Source organism: Thunnus maccoyii, chromosome 9 (genome assembly GCF_910596095.1).
Source record: "Thunnus maccoyii chromosome 9, fThuMac1.1, whole genome shotgun sequence".
Classification (NCBI taxonomy): Eukaryota; Metazoa; Chordata; class Actinopteri; order Scombriformes; family Scombridae; genus Thunnus; species Thunnus maccoyii.
The window spans coordinates 13158549-13184673 of record NC_056541.1 but is presented as its reverse complement, the minus strand read 5'-3'; the positions used below and the strand labels follow the sequence as shown (position 1 = coordinate 13184673).

Sequence of the window (26125 nt, the reverse complement as noted above, 5' to 3'; positions counted from 1 at the left end):
CAAACAACTAATTGATTGATCAAGATAATAATTGAAAGATTAATCGATAACGAAAATAATCCTTAGTTGCAGCCCTACTCTTGACTTTTGATCCTAAACTTCCAGCCTTGTAATATTATTTCCGTCGGTTTAGAAATGAATAAACAAATACAAATTATTTACAGTAAGTCAAATTAAACAAACTGGTGCACTACAAATATTAGGCATTACTACACTTAACAGAGCCCATTTTATAGGATTGGTGACTTTTGTCCCAGTTGTGCTTCTTAAATAACATATTTTTGCACATTTGAGACTTCTGCACTGAAATGTAGAAACACTGTATTACTGCAATAGAGTTAAAAGGCATCTGTTTTTTTATAATAAAGGTGATTTGATGAACCAAAACTGCTGCCTAGTTTGAATCTAAAACTTTCTGTAAAAAAAACAACTTTCTAGACAATGACAAGACGATGCTCTAGTTGGGTGCTAATATCTCAAAGCTGGACTTAAATACAGTACAAAAGTAAAACAGTGAACACCGGAGTAAAGGCAGCTTGACTAAAATGTTAAAAGACTGACAGACGAAAACTTGACAGAGACACATTTTAAAGATACGAGCAATAACATAAGTTATGCCAAAATAATGTATTAAGCGTTATAACGTTTTTGCTAGTGTCCATTATGCACCAAATCCCAATAATAACAACTTTCAGGAGGATTTCGTGGCTCGACATGAAGCTACATGTAGCTTAACGTTAATTACTGGAAGGACTCTGAATTTAAAAAATAAAATCCCAACCTTTGTGTGTCTTTAATAACTGAAGTCATTGTTGATGCTTTCAGTAAATAAGAATGAAAGAGTGAAAAGGTGTCACAGCTGCAGCATCTTCCTCCTCATACTGTTGTCATTTCTCTCTTCCTGGTCGTGACTACATGGTAACCCTGGATTTGTGAAACATCTCGCGAGAGTGATCATAACTCAAAACCATGATTTTTTCCTAACCCTAACCAAGTGTTTTTGTGCCTAAACCTAACCAAACCTTAATCACAGCGTTGTCACATCATAAAACATAATTATTTTGTATAATGGCAAACAACGAGCACAATGAAGGAACAACGCCTACAAATCTCGCCAGAGCAAATCTAGGGTTACCATCGTTAGACGACCCTTTCCGGTCTGTTGTCACAAGACGACTCACATGACAGTCAAAGCTGCGTGATAATACGCACACGGTGAAGAATGAAGCAAAACATGACGAATTGCAGCAAAATAATCAAAACGTAGGTAATTTATGTATTGTAACACAACAGTCTCAACAATAATTTAATCTTCCGGACTCTGTCACTGCATTATTGATTTCCTTGGAACGTATTTTGCGTAAATCTGCGCACAATGACTCTCTGAAAGTGTCCAGTGCAACAGTCACTACAGAAATCCATATACTGGTATCACGAGTGGTGGAGGAGGTATTCAGATCCCCTAGTTAGAAAAGTAGAAATACTGCAGTCTAAAAATACTCCTTTATGTACTCCTTTAAAAGTCCTAAACTCAAAATGTGTAAAACAAACAAGTATTGTCAACAAAATGTGCTTAAAGTAACAAAAAGTACAAGTACTTAGGCAGACTGGCTTCTTTTACAGTGTTAAAATAGTATAGTATATTATATTGTTTGTTTTATCACTAACAAATACATGTAAGAACATTTTAATGTTATAGCTCATTAATATGGAGCCAATTTTAGATACTTTGGGTACAGTAATAGTAATAGTACCGCATCATATTATATAAATCTCTCATAGTTTTTTTTAAAATAATAATAATAATAATAATAATAATAATAATAATAATAATAACAATAATAATAATAGACTTAATTTATATAGCACCTTTCACATACAAATGCAGCTCAAAGTGCATAACAAATTTTTAAAAAAGAAATAAAAGAACAGACAATACAAACAACAGTTAGAACATTAAAATATATTATTTTATGTAAAGTCTGAACAGTAACTAGTAACTGTAAGTGGCACATAAATGTAGTGGAGCAGAAGTGCAAAGTAGCATAAAATGGAAATACTCAAGTAACCTACAAGTACTTTAAATTTGTACTTAAATTCAGTACTTATGCTAATGTACTTGGTTACATTCCACCACTGAGTATCACTATCTATTAAGGCATAATAATGTGAATACATACATTATTTACTAATGCTTTATAGATTGATTAACCATTAAGTCATCAGCCAACCCATTAATAAGAACTAAATTTGTCAATTTGTGAAATATCCAGTCCAGCAGATGTTCCTTTCTATTAGGTAATAATGCAGTTATAAGTGTTTGTAATCCATTAATCAATATTCATGGGTTTCTCGCATTTTAAAAAGCTACCAGGTCTGCAATTACAAATGTTACAAAGTTGTTAAATCAACTTTGGTCCAAATCTTCGTCAGCCTTTATAGACATACAGACCTAACCAGTCAAAGGGAGCAAAAACTTCTACTTATTAATGGCTTATAATCGATTCATAATGCATTAGTAAATTTGTTAACCATTGAAAAAACATTACTCATAAACCCTCATAAGTAGACTGGGCTTTTTAAGGAATCTATACAATTTCACTGTTGTGTTGCCCTACAATAGTCCTCCTTTAAAAGGATGAATTGTGGCCATAGCTGAGTATTGTTAAACAAGATCGCATAACTGGAACATCTCCAGGGACCACAATGGAAATAAATCTTGGACTTTATTGTGTATCCTTGAGATTTTGTGGATAAGTGCGACCTCAAATCCTCCCTCTCATTGTGTCAAATAAACTAAACTAAGGCTGACTCTGCACCTAGGGAGCTCATTCAGTCATAAACCATTAAAAGCACTTGAGGCAAGTCCCTGTTCAGTGCTAACTTACAGTATATAGTCTATAGTGAGTTCAGTTTGAGACTAAAACCATTTTCTATATCCACATAAAACATTTTTCAGTACTGTATCAAAAATACATTGATAATATAATAATAATGAAAAAGAAAATAGAGACAGGTTGAGTTTTGACAGTTTATTATGTTGTAAAAGGAGAGAAAAAAAGTCATGCACAGATTAAAATTAAGAGAATTATTTGATAAGACATGATAAATCATTTAAAAATATTTTGCATACAAATAACGGAAGAAAAACAATTTCAGCGCATATATATATACACATATATATATGTATATGTATATATCCATAACTCTGTCACACAGCATATCTTTAATATAATAATATTCTTTGTTGTTTGCATTGATTTTACAAACAAGCTGTAAGGTATGACTTTCCAATACTGTAGCAGATCTGTTCCAGTTTGTTGTTCAAAAATTGTTCCATTTACAGCACTTTCCACCATGGATTAATTTCTCTAGTCTGGAACAACCAAACCAGTAAGACTAGGTCAAAACTTCACTACATGCCAAGCTTTCTCTTCAGAAAGTTAAGACTTGAGTAAGTGAAAAGATTCCAGTTACAAACTGACACAGATCTGTACTGTAGCAGCTGAGCGTCAAGGGCCAACCTCCAGCGAGGCAGAAGGAATGTACCACTGATAAATAAATACTTCATTTTTCTTTCAAACAGAAAACAAAAACAAAAAAAAAACATGTAAAACATTCTTTTCTTTAATAGGAAAAACAAAGAGATAACACCAGAACAAGGAGCTTTAAATCACACAGTACCTTCATGATGTATTGTTTTGATAAAAGTTACTTATTTGAGGTTTTGGTAAACAGATTGCATCACGGTAAACATTGGCTGACATCTGCAGGCTGAGGATCTCGCTGCCACTATTTGAAGGAGGGTAAGTTTGGCACTTTTATGCTGATGTCACCAATGTTGATATTTCTGGGCATTTCCGGGAGGTTCATGTTCTTTACAGCTGATACGGCACGAGCAGGTGCTCCTGCAATACCGGCCTACACACACACACACACACACACACACACACAACACACACAAGGAGGGTTGATAAGATACAAACCAGTAAATCAAAAACAAGCTGTACATGACACCACACTGAACAGTGGACACTGGACAAACATAAGTACACAACATAGTGCTAAACAGAGAACTAGACAAAACAGTCAACTGCTGACAAAATGCAAAAGCACTGACAGCTACTAGGACAGACAACATGTGCAAATGTACATTCAGATGCCTTCATAGCTTCAAATGCACATGCATTATTTGGGTCTATAATGGTTTACATCACAACCAGAGCCAATTATGAATCAACTGTGAAGACACACTGTACTAGACCATTCACTAATTTGGATGTACTGAGCAGTAACTGGACATTCATCAATGGACAAAGGCGGCATTGCTGAAAGTGAACCCACCGGACTCTTGAGGACCGATAAGGGTAAAAATGCAAGGAGAGAATTGGGTAAAGCAGAAAAAATGGGTTTGGATATGAAGACTGAAATGATGTTTGGATAGATAGGTACAGTATGTATTGATTGTTTGTGTTAAATAAAATAAAAACATGTCAACATAATATAGGACTACAAGCTTTAGCCATTATAATACAGGTGATACTGCACCTCTAGTGGGCTACACATGACTGTAGCTAACATTTATCTGCCTGATTACATATTTGTGGATAGAGGAACACAAATATTGTGTCATTTATACATCAATGGTGTTAACTACTGATGACATGAGAGGGTTATAAGCCTACAGTAGAACTGAACTACAGTGGGAGATCTACTCTCAGGGATAGAGGAGGCAAGTCACTCTAACACAATGAATCTCAATGTGAAACTGTACCAGGACAATTTAGCATGTCTAAGGAAAGTAGTTTGACTTTCTGGAACAATAAAGCATATCTGCAGACACTGAATGGTTTCACATTTTTTTGTTTGAGCAGACATTTGAGAATCACTGCGGTTAGAGATCCTCCAAGGCAATCTTTAGAAGACAGACCCAAAAATGACCAAAAGGCTTAAAAGACCAAACTGTACATTCGTCGCTTCTCCTAGGAACACATTCAAAATGTGTAGCCTTGTAAAGCATTTAGTGATATGACATAAAGTATGTCTGGAATGTAGATTCATTCACTTCACTTATTTTCACAAGGTTATTTCAATGGACCGTTTGTCTTATGCATTCCTCTCTCTGCCAAGAATCAAGGAGACTTGTGTTAGATGGAAAGATGACCGTAGCGTTAACTGAGAGGAACGCTGATCCAGCACATGGGCTCAGTATTCAGTAGTTGGACTCGACATATTTTTTGCCTCAACAGCAGGTAGCTTGGACAGCGACTGTGCAAATATAGCGGGTTTTTGATGAAAAGCAGAGTGACTAATATGTACATAAATAGTCAAACCAGTCATGAAACACATCACAAGGGTTTGATTCTTTGGTCTATGTAAGTCAGAGGGGCTTTTAAAAGAGTGAGCACCAACTTATCTCTTGTCTGTCTGTGAGAGATATTGGTGCAGACGAAACAGGATATTAGTCTAGAAGGTTTTTATCGTTGGTTGGTTCAAGAAAAATTACTTGTGGTGATACCTTACCACACTGCACCACTTTAGGCCAGATAGGTTTTGAGAATGGCTCTTGTATGGTACCAGTCTCATAAAATAATGAACACTTACTAAAAATGCATTTTGAAGCAGAGATGGAGACCTTGGGTGATCTTGCAAGACAGTAAAAGAGATCCAAAGAATTCTGTAGCCTCTTTAGTCGGGTAGATACAAATTTGTTTTGAGCTACATGGCTGGACATTGTAACAGATACACCTGACAATGCAATACCACAAACTGCTGCCTTAAAAATTATTATAGAGTTGAATCATCACCCTTCTGACACAATCTCAACAACCGTCCAACAAGCTATTGTACTGGGATGTATCATACTGTCAGGTGTTTCTATTATTTTGTCCACCGCTGTATATTCAAGTGAAGGCATTCTGTAATTAATTAAAGATAGGTGGCACCATTTTTGGGTCTGCCATGAAAGATTCCTACTGCATGTTAGTGACGTCAGTTTGCTATTACATGGAGGGCCGTATGGACTCGGGGGGGAGGGGAGTAAACTTCATTTACGATTACAGTACTTGGTTGTAAATTTAGCAGTACCTGTGTCTACCTGTCCTGCCTGGTAGACTGAAAGATAAACGTCTGTAAAGAGAGAGAAGAATGGAAAGAACTAGACAGGGTCAGGAAAAAGAGGAATGAGGAATGTTAAAGCAGTTTAAAGTAATTACAGTTTATCTCCACAGAAAAAAAGTGATAGGACCTATCATAGACCACATCTTTAAAGACAAAAATGATCCAAAGCTTCTCCCACTTTTTTTTTTTTTTTTTTTTACAAAAATGAAAGATATTACTTGAGAAATAGCAGTTTGGTGAAAACAAGATTAATGCCATTTTATCAGTCCTTGCCAGTTTGGAGGAAGAACAGCTCATTCCTTGTTCCCGAGACACCGCCCTATAAATGGACAGTGTCGTTTTGAATTAGCATCACGATGAAAAAACACACGCTGCGGTCTAGGGTAGGTCCAAGAGGGGAGAGACAGAGCAGCTCTGATGATTGTAGAACAGTAAAAGACTCTGCTTACAGAACATCAATCAAAAAGAAGAATCTGTCTGGTTAAAAGCACACAATGCAGCTCAGATTGTAAGAAAAAGTGCACTTTTCTATCACTACAACTGTAAAACCTTAAATGTTAGAGAACACACCTGATGTCAGCCAGTTATAAAACTAGTCAACCTGACAATGTAACCCTTCACTTCATCATCACACGAGCCACAAAAAACAACAAATTTGTACAACTTTATGGCTTTCTGTCAGCATTTCTCATTGCAAAAGTCAAAAGGAATCTCAAAAAAAAACATTGCCTTAAGGTTTACAGATATTGTTGCAGTGCATTATAAGTTATTTAAAATCAGCCAAATCATTAGTGGAGATATGTTTTGAGTTATCAGTGGCTGTAAAACGGAAATGATTTCATGAAATTGTCTCTGGCTGTCTGTCTGACTCAAATGTTCAAATCAGTAAATGAAATGTTTATCTGCTTGCAGAAGCTGTATGGAAAGCAAAGCAATGTCCTTGCATAGAACAGATATCCAAGCAAGGACACTGGCTTATAAATGTTACAAAACATATTTGAAAAGCATTTACTAAAGCATGAACAGCATATTAAATTGTCATTCCTCTTTAAATTAAAAAGCATGTAAAAACACAGCCTACAACCAGCCTATTTTTGTCGTGTGAAATTTAAATGATATCAAATATAAGATGATTGTGAGATTCGATGATCACAGATTCTGGAGATGCATCGGACAATGGTAGGGTTAAGTCTGAGAAAAGTGATGACTATGATTCTTTATTTTATACTGAGGGGATATATGTCGAGTCTTGATCTGTGTCGAGAGCAGAGCAGCAGCAAGAGAAGAGACCAAAAAAAGGAGCACATAACACTCAAGAGAAGGTAGGGAGCATCCACAAGGTCACTGGAGAGTAGCATGCAGGGTGCAGCATACACACATGCCTGCATACTGTATACAATACCTTCGAAAGTATGAAGGTGGAATCAAGTCATACATACAGTGGATGGGCAGGGTCACGCTTACCTCAGACTTCTCCATCTTGTTCTGTGCATCCACCTGTGTGATGATTTCATTCATGTTGGTCTCCAGAACCATCCCGCCCATCACCATCTCTGCCAGAATGTTGTGGACCTAACAAACAGAAGGTGAATCGTACTGTAATGTCATTAAATATATAATGTTGTCAGAGCAATTGACATTTACAGAAACAAAATTGTCTGAATCTACAGTACATCAGAATATACACAAGATGTTGCGTTTTACTTTACTTTACATTCCTAATACCACAACTCTTACTTTACATTTCCAGGTCTATATTTATATTCTGGGGATCTACTGGTATATCTTTGCATGATTTATAGTTCCCCTCTTTAAAACTCCTTAATCATCTTATACTAGCCCTTTATGCAGCCGCTCAGTTCAACCTCTGTCTGAAAATGGAATTCTCAAATACATCAGTACATGTTCAAGCCCAAATCCGAACCGAAATATGCAGGTAGACAGCGTGAACAACCTGTGGAACAACCTTAGCAACAAAGGCTATGGAAGGGTTGTTGCCTGATATCAAACAGAATCAGTCAACTCGACTTGGTGGAGTGAGCAGATTCAAAGGTCTAAACCCAGGCAAGAATGGTCGACCTTTTGAAGGCATGTGTGAATGATCTGACATCAGTTCGATGGGGAAGTAGAGGGAACTTCAAAGCAGGCTGAAGCCCTGGCTTTCGACTGTCAGGTAGCATTTTTACATAAGTTCACCTAAAGTTTTGGAACTTTGATCATGTTTAGTATAGAAATATGACATTCTAACAGTATATAAATGACAGAAAATCACAAAAAAAGCATGTTGTGTTCCCTTTAAGAACTCTGGGCAAAATGTATTTAAATACTGTAAATGGCGTGGTACCCTAAAAAGACTTACTGCAGGCCAAACCTGTTTGAAAGATCCAGAAACGTTTGAACTGGGCCTACTTCAAGTCAATAAGAGATGATATCAAAATTGCAGTATGACTGCAACTAATGTTTATTTTCATCTGTGATTGATCTACCGATTATTCTCCAAATTAATTGTGAAAAAATGTTTGTTTCGTTCAAGCAACCCGACCAAAAGATATTCTGTTTACTATCATATATGACAAAGAAAAGCAGCAAATCCTCACATCTGAGAGGCTGGAACGAGAGAATGTTGGACTCTTTTGTTTGACGAATCAGTAACGATTAACTGATTATCAAAATAGTTGTCATTTTATTTGTTTCAGCTCTAAAAATTGCAGCATGTGTTCAAGTTAATTTTAGGAAGTTGCTTGTAACACCAAAATTTTGCCGTCATTCGACAGAGCAGCTATGACTGAACAAAATCTGAGAAGTGACTGAAAATCTGTGAATGTCACATCAGTTCGTTTCTGACAAGAAAGCAGAGGTCATCAGATAAATGTGACATCACAAGTCCTACAAGTGATTTGTACTCTCACAAAAGGTCAGAGGTAATTTCTAAGATCAAACATTCAAGCAGTAATTCAGATATATGACATCACAGAGGCAAGAAAAATGAAAGGTATTTCCTACCTTGTCTACATGGAAAATTAAGTCAAGCTCACAGACATTCTCAAAGCATTTGTCCAGCGTTTCCACAAATACCTAAAAATGGGAAGAATTTAATGCATGAAGCAGAACTGCCATTGATTTTAACACAAAAACAAATCAATAAACATTCTCTAAGTACTTTGCCAAACATTGCGATAGATACCCCGAGGTTTCCCAGGCTTCTTACCTGGATTAAGTCTAAAATTCCTAGTTCGCTCTCTGAGGAGTCCACACAGAACACAAAGTACAATGTGGCGTAGTGTCTGTAGATCAGCTTGTAGTCTGATCCTCCAATCAACCTAGCACACAGGGAACAAGGAGACTACATCAATACCATTCCTGATTTAATACAGATGAGAAAAGAGACACCATAAAAGATTAAGTTCTGCAGAGGTTAACACGCACAATGCTGCACTCTAACCTAAGCATGACCTGATATTTATTAGCGTGCTGAAAACATGGCACATGACAAAAAAACCACCTGGAGAAAACAACAGGGAGTTTACAGTCATGAGTCAACATTTTTAAAGATATACTAACGTGGGAAGATATGGAAGATACCTAACCCAGTAAACCATCTGTACCTGGACCTCAATGAGTGTGTGAACATGTACACAAGCAGCTTGAGCCACAGGAAATGTTGTAACACCATACATACATCCTGTGTGATCACTTAAAATTGTGAATAAAGTGATTTTTGTAAAAGTTTTAAATATTTAGTTGTAGTGAAATCACCCTGTAGTTGTCTAAATGCTTAATGTACAGTATAATACAATATTTTTTTATAACCATGTGGCTTTGATGTCAAGCAATTTTAAGTGACAGAGAGTGAGGGAGAGAGAGGGAAAAGAGTGAGTGCAAGCAGCAGGTAGAGGTTTACAGGGTAAAATGACACTTAGTTCCTCATTCATGAAAGATAAATGAACACCAAACACACGCTGTTACTATCAATTACCATTCACAAAGCTCTGCGGGCTTTCCTTTCTAGTATCAACTTAATACCTGTGATGTTGCATCAGAATAAGTTCTCTAACTTAAGAATTTTCTACCAGTTAAACTTGCTTTGTTTATTCATTTAAACACAGTCCCTCATTCAGTCACCAGCAGGTCCAGCAAATGCATGCAGATGTCATAACTTACATTCCACCTTCTAGGAAATTACAGACATTCTCATCTCTTTTCGAGACCAAGTGGAAGGTTTCCCTGATGATCTGTTGTTCTGTGTCTTCACTCTGCAGGATGAATAAGGAAAAAGAGGTTGTTAAACAAAGAGAAGCTGGTAAATAATTTAATTATTTCCACCAAGCGATTTCATTACGACTAGCCAGAATGCTCTGGTTGGCAGGTAAATTAATGGCCACATTTATCTTCCTATGCATTAAACAAACAGGTTGCTCTGGGTTCTAGGTTAAAAAAAAAAGCATGATTTATCTGCGAACCATTCTCTTGTCATCTTTAAACATACACTACTGCCCAAAGGCTACAGACGCAATGATTTAATTGCACAAGCTAAACCAAGGCAGGCTTATCTTATTGTTTGCTAATGAATGAGATTTTGTTTAAAACCTCAAATAACCTAAAGCATATTTGCAAGCATTCACTGAAAGGCTTACACTTGAAGATTTCCTGAACTAACAGAGGTCCAAACTCTCAAGAGACATTTAAAAACTGGTGCCATATTTCATCCAGTTATAAATATCAAACTACTGGGTTTACTTTAGGTGATAAAAATGCAATTGAGACTGGTGGTCCAGGAGAAAGCATCCAAAAACATATGGTCTGAGGTATTTAATCTAACCCCAACATCCTCAATCAAAGGTCAAACGTAGATAAATTCTTCTTGCGTGCAACTCAAACACTGATTCAGCCTGACCAAAGGGTGCTAATGTCCTCTCAGGGTCCATAACAGGTCAGTGAGCACAAGGAGAGAAGATGGTGTCCAGTATGCAGCTAGCTGGAAGGCTGAATCGGTCATGTGACTTGGAAGCATGGGACAAGCAGGGTTATGGTACTCTTGAGTTTCAAGACTGCGAGGAATTGCAGCACCTTTTAAACTGCACTATGAGATGTTTCTGGCTCCCTCTGAGCCAAATGTGGCCTTTTGAGTCTGCAACCTTCCCCCAGATTATGGTGTAATTAGTAGTGGCGCCCGTTCTCCCTGATTTTATTGTGGGAGATATTATGTATGTGCAATTCAAAGCACTCTTTAGCACAGACATTTGCAGCTCTGATATTGTCTCTTACATAAAAAAGAAATACTTTATACAATGAACTTCTATAACCAACACAGCACCACAAGCATATGATATAATTCAGTAGTTCAGTATTTTCTGTTACCATCCTTAGCTCAAAAATAAAAAAAATCAATATACTATCATATGGACACCCAGTATGTGTGAAAACAACCTTTGCTCAAGCTGCAAAACAAGAAACTCTAGACTGCTACACGGAAATGTTGTTCAAGCTTGAACACACAGCTGCTCTTCCTCCAAAGCTTCTCATTGATGTTGGCTGAGTGCCAATTGATGGTGAGTAAGTGATGGTGTGTGTGTGTGTGTGTGAGTGTGTATATTTCTCTCTCCTCTCCCCACATGTCATCTTTAGATTGGACAGATGCTTTGGCTTTATGTCTGAGCCAGCAGACCGGCTCTAACTAATGGGACAAAGCCTCTTCAGCTCTGCTACTCTCCCTCTCAAAACAACATACAGATACGACCCGAACGAAATCACATTATGTGTCATTAACTTATATTGTCTCCGAAACCCTTCAAACAAACCTTCATCTATAAACACCAAACCAAGGCTCAGTTATATAAGGTTTTCACAGCGAGCAGTATGTGTGAAATATTATATCTTGCCAGCCTGTAAGCTAACACCTCAGCTTTTAATGTAACAGATGGTGTCTCCATAGCTTTCTTATAATCCAATCAATTTCAATTTATCCTCCTGAAATGAAAACATATCCATGTCCAGCTTAATAAATGGATTATAGAACATATAAAATGTTCAAGGTGCAGTTCTAAGGAGAATAAAACATTTTCATTATCAATTAATCTGCTAATTTCTTTGTCCAATTAATCACTTGATCTATAAAATGTAAGAAAATTATGTTGCAGTTTCCCAGAACCCAAAATGATGTCATCAAATGTCTACTTTGTAAATTGATTAATAATTTGAGTCATTGATCAATTTAAAATGCCTTCTCACATGTGAAGACTTTCTGCTTTTCTTTTACTTATATGATATGAAACTAAATATATGTGTTTTGCAGAGCTGCAATGACTAATAGATTAGTCAATCAAAAGAAAATTAATCAACAACTATTTTGATAATCGAATAATGAGCATTTTTTTAAGCAAAAACCCCAAATATTTGATGGTTCCAGGTTCTCACATATAAGAATTTGCTGCTTTTCTTGGTCTTTGGTTACAGTCAGTTCAATACTTGGGGGTTTTCGACTGTATGTCAGACAAAACAAGACATTGGAGATGTCACGTTGTGCTCCAGGATATTGAGATAGACATTTTTCACTGTTTTCTGATGTTTTATAGACAAGATGATTAATCAGTTAATGCAGAAAATAATCGGCAGGTAAATGGATAATGAAAATAATCATTAGTTGCAGCCCTAGTGTTTTGTACTGATGGTTGGGAAAAACAAGCCCTCTGAAGATGAAACCTTGGGTTCTGGGAAATTTTGGAGGGCATTTTCACAATTTTAAGTCATCTTAGAAACCAACCAGTAAATCAGTAAGAAAATAATCAGATTACCCAATAATGAAAATAATTGTTAGTTTTAATTCTATACTGATTTTTCTGAATAATTTGCAGGTATTTAACAGTATTAGTTAGTATTTTTTAACATTTTACAGAGAGGGAGGTGCAAAAATTTTCAAGAGTCTAATTCATTAAGATTGAATTCATTTTAACAACTATGTATGAACCCAAATATAATGAGTGGGTACTTACAAACTAAACCAACTTAGCACTTTTTCTGTTCTTTTCTGATTATTTGTATCAAACTACACCAACTTCTCTGTAAAATGTCCTACAAATGAACCATTAAATGCCTGCAAATTCCTCAGCAAATTCCTCTCATAATTGGGCTTATATCCAATTATAAACGGTAATATTACTGTTACTTGCAGGCCTATCAAAGTCCTAATACATTAAGTTCACAATCAGGCATCACATAGAAAAGCTAAATGTATTAACATTTGAGAAGCCAGAGCCCGCAAATGTTTGAGATTGTTGTGGTTTTTTTTGCTTGAAAAATAACTCAAACTCAAAGAAGTTGCCAGTTAATTCTCTGTTGATCGACTTACTGATCAATCAACTACTGGTTTCCACTATAGCAGCGAGTTCACTTTGGTTGGGGCACTTTCTACGTCACCTTGCTGTTGTGGCACCAATATTAAAGAAGAGGCAGGCAGCCAACCTTGGGATATAAATCCAATTATGAGAACAATTAATAATCCAATTATAAGCTTGCCCAGCAAACGACATTACATAAACTGTCATTTGCTACCTGAAGCTTTCTGTTTTTTTTCTGACAGAGTTGATCGGTAATGTCACTCTCAATTAATGACAATTAGGTTAATTGCACCGGTAGTGGTGAAAGGTTGGAGTGAGCACGAGTCACTCACAAGGGCGTTATTGAAGTCATGTGACCCAAACAGTGAACTCACTTACTTCACTGTATTCATCACTACAGTCGAATTAAGAGTGGCTGCAATCCTGTTCCTACTGGCTCGACGGGGATGTGATAGTCTGGCTTCAGCTTGCACACGTTTAATTATTCATATTTTTTTTAAAAAAAAAAAAAGGGGGACAGCAGGGTTGAGACTGACATCCTATACATCAGGATCAGTGGCTGTTTGAAGCAGCAGCACACACCTTCCCATTCAAACAGTTTGCAACAATGTTACATGTGTTTTCTAATTAATACAGCCACATCCTCCTTCTTGCATAAGAAAAGCAACAAAGTATCTCAACAGTCGTAGGAAGATATTTTTAATTTACTTTTCTCGTCTTGGCCTTTCAACAAGCCAAAACATGTTCATTTAAAACAGATGAAAAATAATAACAAAATCTCATGTTACTCACATAATGCTCGTAGAATTTAGAAAGCCTCGGTTTCCCATGGTTGTTGAATATTAAAATGGCTTTAATCATGATTGTAGCTGAACGGAGGGAGGCGGGGGGGAACAGAAAGGGAGCAGTCTGTGAAAGACTCCCGTGAACCCAGATCTGACTGGGATTCAGGGGCTAAACCCGTCTCGATTTAAGGTTAATACGGGATAGCTTCGAGCTACACGCTGTTCCTGCTACTCCTCCATCGTCTCTTTACGGAAATATTCCACGTCAAAGGACCAGTCATGCTCTCCTCCTCCTCCGCCTCCTCCTGCTACAGGAGCCGCGATGGCTCAATCTGTGCCGACCGTCGCTAAAAAACACACAGGGGAAAAAGTGTTTCCCCCCCCCCCTCTCATATGTGATACTAGAATCATCCATGCGGTGGCGTAAGACCATAACATATTTTGTTTATCAGGGATTTATAATATGAATATTAATATATGTTATCATACAGAGAAATAATGTGAAATGTATGTGGTGAACTGGATTATAAACATTGTAAATACGACAATTAATGCGGTGACTTTCATTGCACATTGATAATAATAATAATTCATTTATGAAACATCTCAAAATTCACATTTAATTTTGCTTTAAAGTGGTCTGTATCCTGTGTTTTAATGAATCTTACCTAAGCTTCTTATTCTACATTTGATTTTTTAAAAATGTTATTTCTAATGTTCTTCATTACATTTTGATATTTAATATCTGTTGTTAGTACTTTCAGCATTGTATGCATGACACATGCTGTAAAAATGAAGTTAATATAATAATAATTTTAATAAAACATTGCAGAATAGGGTGATGTAAGTAGACAAAAAGTGTGCATGCACAATGAACACATAGTAGTAGTAGAATTATAATTTAATAAAAAAAAAGTTTGAAGGAATAATAATTAAATTAAAGAATTAAATTGAGAAAATATGAATGTTGTTTTAGTCTTCTGGATAAGTGGCAGTTTTTCAGGCTTTTCTGTTACAGAGGTTGTTTCAGGATGCATTAAATTTCTCACACCAGTTGAGAAAATGTTTAAGTTGGGAACACAGTTTGTTGTTCGAGACCAAGGGATGTAATATCTCCCCAAAAAACAAATAAGTTTATAAGTAAACTGTTCGGTTGTTTGTATGAGCAAATGAAAACCATATATTCAGAAAAATGAATTAAATACTAAAGCAACTAGAAATCAAACAAAGCAACATATGTCCAGTAAAACAAGTGTAACAGATTCTATGCCAGATGGAAATTTCAGGATCTTGCTGACATAAAATGTCATTTAATTGGTGCATTGAGACCGAATTAACAACATGTATTGCATTAAATGGCTCATAGCCTTTGTAGTAGGTTTAAGTCCATTAACATCAGTGATAAAGATTTCTACTTGTAATCAGTTCCATATTATGTATTCATTCGTTCATTTAAAGAAATGTATGACTACATGTAGCCATGCCTGTTTTCAGCCACATAAATATCATATGTTGTATATAAACAACATGCAAAACCAATGTAAATGTCTTTTTTTCATTTAGCCAGTTAATTTCCATTCCTGTCCTAAAGGAGCTTAAGTTTAATGTTCCATGTAAAAGGCATCAGCTGTGAAAAGTGAATTTATTTTTCAACCGCAAGGTGGAGCACGAGTACATCTGGTATTGATGATGTGGCAGCTCAGAGCAAAACTTGGCACAACCTCTGATGCAAAGAACATTCCCCACTCTTAATGCTGCCAGAAAGAAAGAAAAAAATGGATAGGCCTGGATATCTTCTTTGGCCAGAGAGGATTTTCCTTTGATAGACTGACACATGTTGAAGGACTGAAAACAAATGCAGAATCAACCGACAGGAATACCGCAGCTCAGCTGTGGGTTTGATAAACTGACACATGTTGAGGGACCGATAACAAATGCAGAGTTACCCTACTGCAATACCCCAGCTCAACTGTGGTTTGCAGCGGAAACAATTAAAATGTAATCTCCTGGAAAATGTACTAAGTGTGCTGTTTTTCTCAGGCAGCCTCCTTTTGAATTCTCCACTATCCCAAAGTGTTCTTGAGCAACGCACTTTGCTCAAAGTTGCAACTAAAATGTCTACAATGATTTGATATTTAGTATTTCTGAACAATCAATGCACAACTTCATGCAATAACAAAAAACTGTACATTTTGTCTGCATCATATGTGACCCACAAAAACCCAAAGTACTGATCAGGCTTCCAGTAAAAATGTTGTTTTTCTTCATAGTGAGTCTCGCTTAAGGGAAACAGGTGGAGCAGTGTGAGTGAATGACCTGTATAATTCTGTGAAGGAATGTGTGCTGCATTTGGAGGAATGATTTATGATTTACTGTAAGTTGTGAGAGCCGGACTGGTTGACACACAGCTCCAGGAACATCTTGTTAAGACGAAGTGTACAGCAAATGTGTTATGTGATATGAGAGTCTCTGACAGGAGCATCTCTCGTTGTGTGTGACTAACTGTCTGCCCACATCTGACTTTGTACATCAGTCTATCCCAGAGTCTTTTTTTTTTTTAATTTTTTTTTTTAACTCAGACATGCATGCACATGCACAGGAAGGTGTAAAGTCAAAACATTTGCTGAAGTCTGCTTTTGTTTTTTTATAAATCTGGGGTGAATTTAAAACCTGACACCTTCTACAGGGAGACAGTGTCCAGGTAGAGTTTAAACTACACAAACGTAGATATAGCAATTCCTCAGGGGTTTTACATATGAATTTTCATATCATAACATTATTTATATGAGTACTTTTCCACCAGTGCTCTCTCACACCCACAAAACTTGTCTTTAACAGATGAATTATCATCTGATTTTTGGCACCGAATAATCTTGTTTTGTTTGGCAATATTCTTATGTGAGCTGACAGATAGGAACAATTATGCATCATTGATGCATCAATTTCACTTTCACATTCTGTTTTTCCTCCTTTCACATATTTTAATGAGTATTTTAGTCCCTTTGAATGTTCTCATACTCATACTCTACTACGTAAACTACTTTGTACAGTTATTCTGTCATGCATTGCAATTGTTCTGTCATAATCTCTTGATTTAATGCGAACAAAACAGGGGGATTAAAGTTCTAAAAACAAGATCTTGTGTTTCCCAAAACACTCAACCCTTTTCCCCCGACGTGTTCCTTTTCCCGTGCCAACTTTGTTTGTGAGCCTCTGCTCCGCACACACCTTGGACTGTCTGTTGATGTTGTTGAGTTTGTGAGGAGAGGGCTCACAAAGAGAGGCTGGGCTGCTATTGTTGGAGGCATGCCTCAGTGAGAAAAAGAAAGGGGGAAAGGGAGGTTGTGTTTGTGACAACGTGGTGGAATTGGACTAGAGGATTAGTCCAAGTTCTTAATGTGTGAAAATGGATTGATGTCTGGATTAAAACATGCAGAATAAAATTATGAAAAATAAATATTCTCTATAGAGTAAGTGTGGTGAAAGTGCAGGCATGCATTTTTGCTATATTACATCTTGTGCTCACCATAATAGTTTATTTAAATAAGACTAAGTGCTGTGGGCGTTTACCTCTTCCTATAATGGTACAGTCCATCACCAGCTCCCCCCAAATTACAGCGCTGCCTATAAAAAGTAAAGGACTGTACAAAGTTGGACAGAGAGAAACTTGTTGTAACTAAAGATCAATATCGTGAAAAAAGTAACCTTCACTGCAACATAGAGATGGAGCATACCGAGGTGATGAAGCCAGAAACTCTGGATGACCTGGTGCAAATCCTGCTAAAAATCTTCGAGAGTGACTGCATCAATGTTGAGGAGGTCCAGAATATCATGGAATCATATGAGAGCAAACCTCAGGAATGGCAGAAATATGCAAAGTTTGACCAGTACAGGTAAAGCCGTGTATTTCTTACTCTGCTGCTAACTACTCACATATTACTCATTTATTGTGCTGATGCACTTTGCACTCCTGCTCTGTCGCCTAATCTGTCACTTTGGCCTAGTGTGTTTTATATAGTCAACATTTCTTTTTCCATTTATACTTAGTTGTTTATATTGAGTCTGCTTTTACCTTTTATTGTAAGACACTTTTTCTTTCTGTAGGAAGATTTACAGAAAGATTATTTATTTGCAAATGATTGAATGCGTTAATTAGATTAATGCTATCAGTTCTTAAAAATGTTAATCTTTTTAATATTATCGCCCTTGTATTTGAATGAAAATCAGCCCTTGTTTTCCTTTCGTTACACCCAATTTGAATAAAAGAAATGCATGATTGATCCTGACTGTTTTTAAACGCCAGGTACACCGAGCTGATACTCTCATTTCAAATAGTTTATTTGCAATGTTCATCTTTGCAAAATCTACCAAATATGGCTGTGTTCAAGTCAAAAAAAAAAATCAAAAGCTGCAGAGTCCCAGTGTTTTGATGAGAGAGGGCTCAGTTGAAGGGAGGGCGGGTGAGTGGATCATCCAATCAACACTGAGAACTGATACACACCCGCTGATTACTGCAGAGGTTAAGCTTGTGGTGTGACTGTCTGTCGCCCACCAGGGAGCTTCAACTGCGTCCAAAATATTTGGAGACTGACGGAACCTCTCGGCTCAGAAAAACGTGCCGAGTATCGACAATATTCCAGACCAAGCCAGGATGCAGGCTGGGCCATGCCCTGAACTGCAGGCTGCAGATTTTTTTTTTAATTTTTTAAATTTTTTTCAAAGTTGTCAGTGGAGATGACAGATTTTCTTTATTTATAAAATAAAATTGCCTTCCCTCCCCATCAATGTTATTTAACAATTGGCAGTAAAATATGAGTTATTGTGCAACAGGCTGAGTGGGAAAAGAGGCGTATTCATGATTTTAATGAACATATATGCCCAACAGTCATTCATATTGTGTTTTTTGTAGTTACCCCTTAACAGTGGTTGAAGCAAAGTTCAGATTTAGGATTCTGTCTTATTCTTGTCTAAATGTACACACAGTTTTCATTTTCAGGGACTTTGCAGCTTCACATTTTGTGACTTTAAGTTCTCCTTGGGACTCCTTTGACACCTTTTAGTTTACAGCTGCAAGGATACATAATTCTCTGTTTCTCTTTGCACATGTAATCATGTAATCATGTAATGCATGTCATCTTTTGCAGATACACAAGGAACTTGATTCACGAAGGGAATGGGAAGTTCAACCTCATGATTCTGTGCTGGGGAGAAGGCCACGGCAGGTGAGATGTTAAAACGCAAAGCCTAAGATAAGTGAACATGCAAAACAGGAGATTATCAAATGGTCTTTTGCACATTTTTATTTCACGTCGAGAAGATCTCTTAGATCACCGCAGCAGTGTGATTTTAAATCTATTGAAACTGTTGCATTCAACCTCTTAACATAAGTTTTCCTTCGGTCACGCGTTCACCAGTCGTGTTGCCAGCCTACGACTTTATCTGACAATTATAGTGTCAAGTTAATACAGATAAGAGAGTCCAATGTTCTACAGACAGACAGAGAGGTTATGTAAATAGACATTATTTGTTTGATGATACCTATTTCATGTCAGCAAAAGTCACCTGAACACCTGTCATTTGCTGAAGTCTATATCAAAATGGTATGATAGGTCTATATATGATTACATATTGACTAGAAGTTGGCACTAGCATAAGAAAAACTGTCTCACAAGTGTTTTACCACATCCATGATACAGTACTATTACGTACCTACTATATACTGTTCTCAGGAAATTGTAGCAATAGGCATGTGGTTTGACCATCATTATTAAGCAATGGTTGGTTTTCTTGAATGCTCTAGCCATTTCTAGAAATGTTTCACACAAAAAATGCTGTTCTAGCACTAAAACAACTACATTTGGTGCCAAGTCATCCCCGCCGCAGTAGTAGAGATGTGGTAAGATTAATGGTTAACAAACATGGCTGTTGCAATGATAAGACCATAACATGTTACACATAAGTCATGGCTTATTTCTTATGAAATTATGTCATGCATAAAAATCTGGAATATGCCAGTCTGGATGAAAAGTCATTTAGCCGACATCGATGATGCAGAGTTTCCAAAAACACAACCTCTCAAGAACACAAAAACTGTCTCACCTTTACATTGAAACCCTGATACTTTTGACGGGAAAGCTTTTCAAGTCTGCTTCTGACCTGAGGGTCAGGAAAAGGCCAGAATCTGACACTGTATGTTTGTGTTTTTTAACACTTTGCAGTAGTATCCACGACCACACAGACTCCCACTGTTTCATGAAGATGCTGCAAGGTCAGCTGAAGGAGACGCTGTTCGAGTGGCCAGACAATAAATCGCAGGGAGATATGGTCCAGAAGTCACAGAGAATTCTCCAGGAAAACGAGGTCGCTTACATAAATGGTGAGAAACCTGACTTTGTGTGGGTGGTTTCTTTACTTTTTTTAATTCGAGTTTACCCTTCTTCAATATTGACAGCACTTCTATTAATACTTGTTTATTTGTGTGCACAGGCGATCTGTTAAACTTGTTCTTAATCCAGTGATACATGAACATTGTTGTGTCAATGTAGCTAAAACGTCCATGTTGTGTTCAGTACAACAGAACAAACATCCTTCACATGTTCTGTCATGAGACGTATCTCTCTCCTGACTGGAGACATGACCGGCTCCAGTCAGGAGTAATATATGTACAATAATACCAAAGTTTCCAGTCTGCATTTATGCAACATCTAAGGCTTGCAGGAGTCACACTCAGTTTTAATTTTACAATCAATACTGTAGGATTCAGGTCTGCTCCAACATCTCTGCTGACTAAGTATTTTCCTAAAGCCAAGTGGAGCCCTGGAGCAGTGTTTGTTTTCAGTTGTTGGTGACAGCACTGCCAATAACTGCCTGTGACTGCTGTGAGCCCCATTTCACAGCATTCCAGTGGCATGTTGTTTGTTCATGTGTGTGTGTGCGTGTGTGTGTGTGCATATTTTAGACTCCATTGGCCTGCATCGTGTGGAAAATGGCAGCCACACAGAGGGCGCAGTCAGTTTGCACCTGTACAGTCCACCTTTCCAGACCTGCCAGACCTTTGACCAGCGCACGGGGCACAGGAACACCGTTAAGATGACCTTCTGGAGCAAATACGGAGAGAAGACTTCAATTGTAAGGGACTTTATATGCACTTCTACCATTCAATCATAAGATATCAAGCCCAGTTACGCATATTATCGTTTATTTTAATGGACAGTTAGTCAAAGGAAATTTACACGATTAAGGATATGAAGAAAGGCTTGGTCTGATCCATGTGTGATTAGTGTGTAATATAACAATATGCACAGTACAGGTACAAAAACCTTTCTTAGCAATAACATTGCCTGTAAGACACAAACAGGATAAAGTAATGTCACTATAGATGTTAGCTACAACAAGTTTCTCTCTTGTAGAGGATAAGTTATAAAGTTCATAAATGTACTGTAGAAGCCATAATTTTTTATCTTTATATACTGTGTATATCGTATCAGAGTATGGAAGACAAATTTGGACAGAAATGCATATTGTGAAAACAGACTTTTTAGTCATATAAGCAAAATATAAGTATACACCTGTTAATTTAGCCATTTTACATATCACCACGCTTGAAAGATCAATACAAACAGTTAGTTGAACACACAGACTGCTTGTCCCCCTCTCCCCCCCAAATTTATTACCTTAAGAGCAGGAAGTTGAAAGTTTTTATATTGTCTAGTTACTCTCATTAAACACAGTCTATGAGCAATTAAAGCAGCACCCCATGAAGACTGATGGCGTTAAATAGAAAGTTTCCATGTGATATCCATTAAAGCTCTTTCCATTCGCTGCTGTTTTAACAGAATTGTTGCTTTAGCAGGCAAAAAATGTTACTTAATAAACACGTGAGAACAGTTTTTTATGTTCAGGCAGATGAGAATCAAATTATTTGCTGTTAAGTGTCATTTATAATGTGCGAGTGTTTTAAAAATCACAATCCAAAGTGCTGCACAGAAAAGAATGAATTACAGACAAAAGGTTAAACAAGGGCATCTAGAGTGTGGGACAGCTGTCTGCTTCGGCCACCTTGCCAGCAACAGCCTTATCTGAAATCAGCAAGTTGTATAACCTTCCCCTGACCATAGCACCATCAATTTAGTGCATTAGATTGCAACACCAAATGAGAAAGATAAGATAGGAGGAGTACATGAGTGTGAGAACACAATGAACTTAACTCATCATGCGCCCCTAATTCTCAATAATTGTTGTGGTCTTGGGTTGTTTTTTGGATGTATGATAGAGATAGATTACAAAAAACTTGATTAAGTCTAAGACTCTGTATAATCCTGATTTAGCTTTGGGAAGGACTTGCATAAAAGACTGTACAGATGCATGTAATTAAATGAACTTTTTCTGTTTTTCACTCTTTTTGCCACAGTCAGAGACCACAGTCTCACAAGAGAACAACTAATGGTCACCAAAGGAGGCTCTGGATGATGAAGACAGTTGCATTTAAAATGACAATGTTGTGAAATTGATTCAAGGGAAACTGCTGGGGAAGCGAAATGTGGACCTACTATGACTAAGCAACCCATTTAAAATCAGGAGCGGGCTGGTTCAAAAGGACAACCCAGTAATTAGAATGGCTTTATAGCTGCCCAGTGTGAGCTTGGCAAATACTGATGAGCACAGGACGAATGCATGAATAGGCTTGGACATGGATTGAATCTGCCTTTTGTTTGCTAGGCCAGAGGAGACCCTTTTCCAATAACAACATTCCTGTCTATCCATGACCTGTGTAGCCACACTTTTGTAAAAGTTATGGCCCATAGTCGAAGAGTACAGCTTTAGCATTTCAGAGGGAGAATATTGCTCTTATAGTGTTTCTCTTAAATTTTATATCTCACGAAAAGGAAAACAGTTCTGCAATCATCAGTTTTGTTCTAAATGGAGCACTTTTATACCTGTATTTACTGTCAATTTATACCACTCAAAATAGTCTTAACACCTGTTGAAAATGTTATGAAATGTAACATTGTTTGTACAGTCTAATTAAAAAGAAAAAAGTTGCCATTTGCATTTGGAAAAATATGTAAAGCTTTAGAGTTGTGTTGTTTTTAAAAGTGCGATGCTTGTAATTTATTTGCAGTGTTCTGTTCATCGAGTGTTTAAATCAACAAGCTACCGTGTTACGCCTAAATGTATACATACTCAAGTTTTGACCAAGAGAGTCTTGAGGACTATTTTGTATTATTAGCAGACAATATGTTTAGATAAAACTCATACTTTTTTCTCAGGATTTTGGCATGTTTTAATTGTAGCTGTATTTATATAGTGTGTAGTTCTCCAGCATAGCACCTGTCATAGCACTGCCAATTCATGCATGATTTCTGTGATACAGTAAATGATAAATCTGAACATAACTGTAGACCATTAAACACCATTACCCTTTCACAGAACGTCATTTTGTGTTGTCTTCATTTTCTCAGTCTTACATTTTTCACACTGGTAAATTTTTTTGTCTCAAATATGTATGCTACAAGCACAAAAACACAAAAACATAGTTTGTGTGGTAAACCCTGGCCACCAATACTTGGGTGTCAGAAACCAAGTGAAAAAAGCTTACATTTGTTAGTGTCAATACTTCCTACAGATATATAGAGAATTTTGGCTGGAAACACCCTAATGGCTCATTAATGGACATATAAGAGTACTAAGCACATCACAGTAATTGAGGAACTGCAGTAATATATTAACACAAACTACATCTGGCACCAACCTGGCAAGCAAACAAATGTGTACATTGCAATCTGTACTTTGGTTTGAAGGAAATATTGATTGGTCTTTACCTTGACCAATAAATAGATTATGAGATTAATGGTGCACTGATAACAGTATTAAGTACTAGACATCAATGTTTGCACACAATTGGTGGGCAAACAAATGAGTAATCTCTGTCACATTGTCTATCTATTAGTGAATGAAAACGTGTGTACGTGCGAACCTCCATGCGAACCTCCATGCGAACCTCCACTACTCCATTGAACAATTAATATGTAATATTGGCAGCTATATTGGCAATAAATATTGATATTAACCTTGTCCTCTGTGTCAGTTGCATATATACAGCTAGGCTGTTACAAACTTGGTCAATGAGCAGATAAGAGAGTAGGTAACAGTGTATGAGCAAAGATGCAAGTTCATCCATGCCTTTATTTTGTATTTTAGAAGGGTCCACTGTATAAGCTTATGGCTTCTGGGCCTCTCCAATTACATTTTTGGGATTTTTAAATGAGCTTGAATATGCAAAAACAGCTAAATTAAAGAGGAAGCCTGCATAAATATGCTTTTGTGTGGCGTTTGAAATGTAAATTCTCTACCCTGTAAGTCACTGTTTCCCATCAGCTTCCTTTTTAGTGACATGTTCTCTGAGCTCCAGCTTCTTTTTCACTCAGTGGCAAAAATCAACAGTTAGGTCAAACAACAGATGTACGTCATTGGATACATTTCATCATTATTTGCCTTTGCTGAAAGGACATGGTGTATTGGGGAGGTGAGTTTGTTAAATAAATATCCTCAGGTTTTCTCTGTACCAGGTCAACCATGGGATGGCCTACAGACTGTTATGTAATAACAAAGTGACAGCCTTGATTGCCCCAGCGAGGCACCTGTTTTATAAGAGGACATGATTACTATGTGCCAGGCTAGGTGGAAGCCTATCCAGAAAACTTTTATCTTCTTCTGATGGTAAATTCTGATATCTAGCTCATGAATTTAGCAATCACAGTGCATTCAACAACAACAGGCTATCGAAAGGTTAATCATTCAATAAAACAACACTGCATATAGGACAGTGTCAGAACATTGCTGAGTGTCGTTTTATCCAAGGGAGTGACAGGAAGTTGTTGAGTTTCCTGTATTTAAATGTGGTCTGCTTTAGGATTTCGCAATCCTTCTTACAACTTCCATACTAAAACCATCACTTTATGTATGAGACTTTGGAACGGCGGACTCTAAAGGGACATACCGCTGCCATCTTTGTCAAAATGGGGAGTGACAGGCCCTAAAATGTATGTAAGAAAGCAGCATCATTGGTGCTCTGCTAGATGAACTACTTTTTTGTCTTCATGTATCATAGAGTGATCTGAAACTCATAAACCATCTTGCACCAGCTTACAAGGGTTGCCCCCTGGCTTAGAAATATTTAGTCAGTTGCTCAATTTTGTTTCCAGTGATACAACTGCCATGAGCAAATACAATTTTCATCTGTGAGTGATCTTATCCTTTTAATTATTTGCACATTTTTGACCAATGTCCATGCAGTTCACTGCCCTAATCATTTGGCGCCATTGGGACTCTCATACAGATCAGATGTAGCCAGACCTCTATTAAATACTCACAGTATTCATATCACTAATATAACTCGCCTGTACTGTGTATGATCCTTCTCAAGTTGCATTTTTGTGTTGTTTTCCATGTGGTGGTTCCTAGATTTTTTTCCATTTCATTGTCTCATCCTGATATGTAACTCATATGGAGTTTGAATTCACTAACTGTAAATCACTTTGCACAAAAAGTATGCAAAGAGAAAGAAATATCATTTTGTCAGTGTAAATTTTGACCTTGGTGGTATTTCTTGCTGGCCCAGATAGAAGAAGGCGCAACAATAGTTTGCTTGATTTTTTTCCCCCCCTGAAATAGTTGGAACTGCGTCAGTTTTCATGTGGTGTTTCTTTTGTTTTTGTCAGTTTTGTCACACTGTCTCCAACTTAGTTTTTTCTTATCGTTCCCTCTTCTTCACCACTAACACACCCCTCTCTGTTAACACCACTACAGTAGTCTCCATATCTGTAGAACAGCTTTAGTTACAGTAGAGATCGTAAAACATGACTGCAATTTTCACACTTTTTCCCC

General features: G+C 37.1%; 3 protein-coding genes across 4 annotated transcripts in view; 1 reads left to right on the top strand and 2 right to left on the bottom strand.

Moving 5' to 3' along the window:
• The window catches only part of commd10 (COMM domain containing 10), a 57879-nt gene extending 56780 nt beyond the window's left edge, over positions 1-1099 (bottom strand). Inside the window, exon 1 of one of the 2 annotated variants that reach the window (XM_042421708.1) lies at positions 782-1099. In XM_042421708.1, the coding sequence (XP_042277642.1) occupies positions 782-810 (29 nt within the window). In that variant the 5' untranslated portion in view covers positions 811-1099. The remainder of the gene's footprint in view (positions 1-781) is intronic. The other variant, XM_042421706.1, reaches the window with a different exon arrangement.
• Positions 1100-3017: 1918 nt separating this feature from the next.
• Positions 3018-14535, bottom strand: ap3s1 (adaptor related protein complex 3 subunit sigma 1). Its single transcript, XM_042422370.1, has 6 exons — positions 14247-14535; positions 10282-10373; positions 9329-9440; positions 9124-9195; positions 7585-7692; positions 3018-3921 (listed from the first exon to the last, which is right to left on the bottom strand). The coding sequence occupies exons 1-6, from the start codon at positions 14313-14315 to the stop codon at positions 3793-3795; spliced, it is 582 nt and encodes a 193-aa protein (XP_042278304.1). The 5' UTR covers positions 14316-14535; the 3' UTR covers positions 3018-3792.
• Positions 14536-17871: 3336 nt separating this feature from the next.
• cdo1 (cysteine dioxygenase, type I) lies at positions 17872-23670 on the top strand. The gene is made up of 5 exons (XM_042420051.1): positions 17872-18132; positions 19384-19461; positions 20458-20615; positions 21198-21367; positions 22650-23670. The coding sequence occupies exons 1-5, from the start codon at positions 17963-17965 to the stop codon at positions 22680-22682; spliced, it is 609 nt and encodes a 202-aa protein (XP_042275985.1). The 5' UTR covers positions 17872-17962; the 3' UTR covers positions 22683-23670.
• Positions 23671-26125: the final 2455 nt, after the last annotated feature.

Bases quoted from the DNA above. Each gene is read 5' to 3' on its own strand.
- ap3s1 (XM_042422370.1), bottom strand. From the start codon at position 14,315: ATGATTAAAGCCATTTTAATATTCAACAACCATGGGAAACCGAGGCTT. The intron at 10,374-14,246 runs GTGAGTAACATG...TTCATCCTGCAG, and splicing joins CTAAATTCTACGAGCATTAT to AGTGAAGACACAGAACAACA. The intron at 9,441-10,281 runs GTAAGTTATGAC...CCTGTGTGCTAG, and splicing joins AATTTCCTAGAAGGTGGAAT to GTTGATTGGAGGATCAGACT.
- cdo1 (XM_042420051.1), top strand. From the start codon at position 17,963: ATGGAGCATACCGAGGTGATGAAGCCAGAAACTCTGGATGACCTGGTG. The intron at 18,133-19,383 runs GTAAAGCCGTGT...CATCTTTTGCAG, and splicing joins GCAAAGTTTGACCAGTACAG to ATACACAAGGAACTTGATTC. The intron at 21,368-22,649 runs GTAAGGGACTTT...TTTTTGCCACAG, and splicing joins ACGGAGAGAAGACTTCAATT to TCAGAGACCACAGTCTCACA.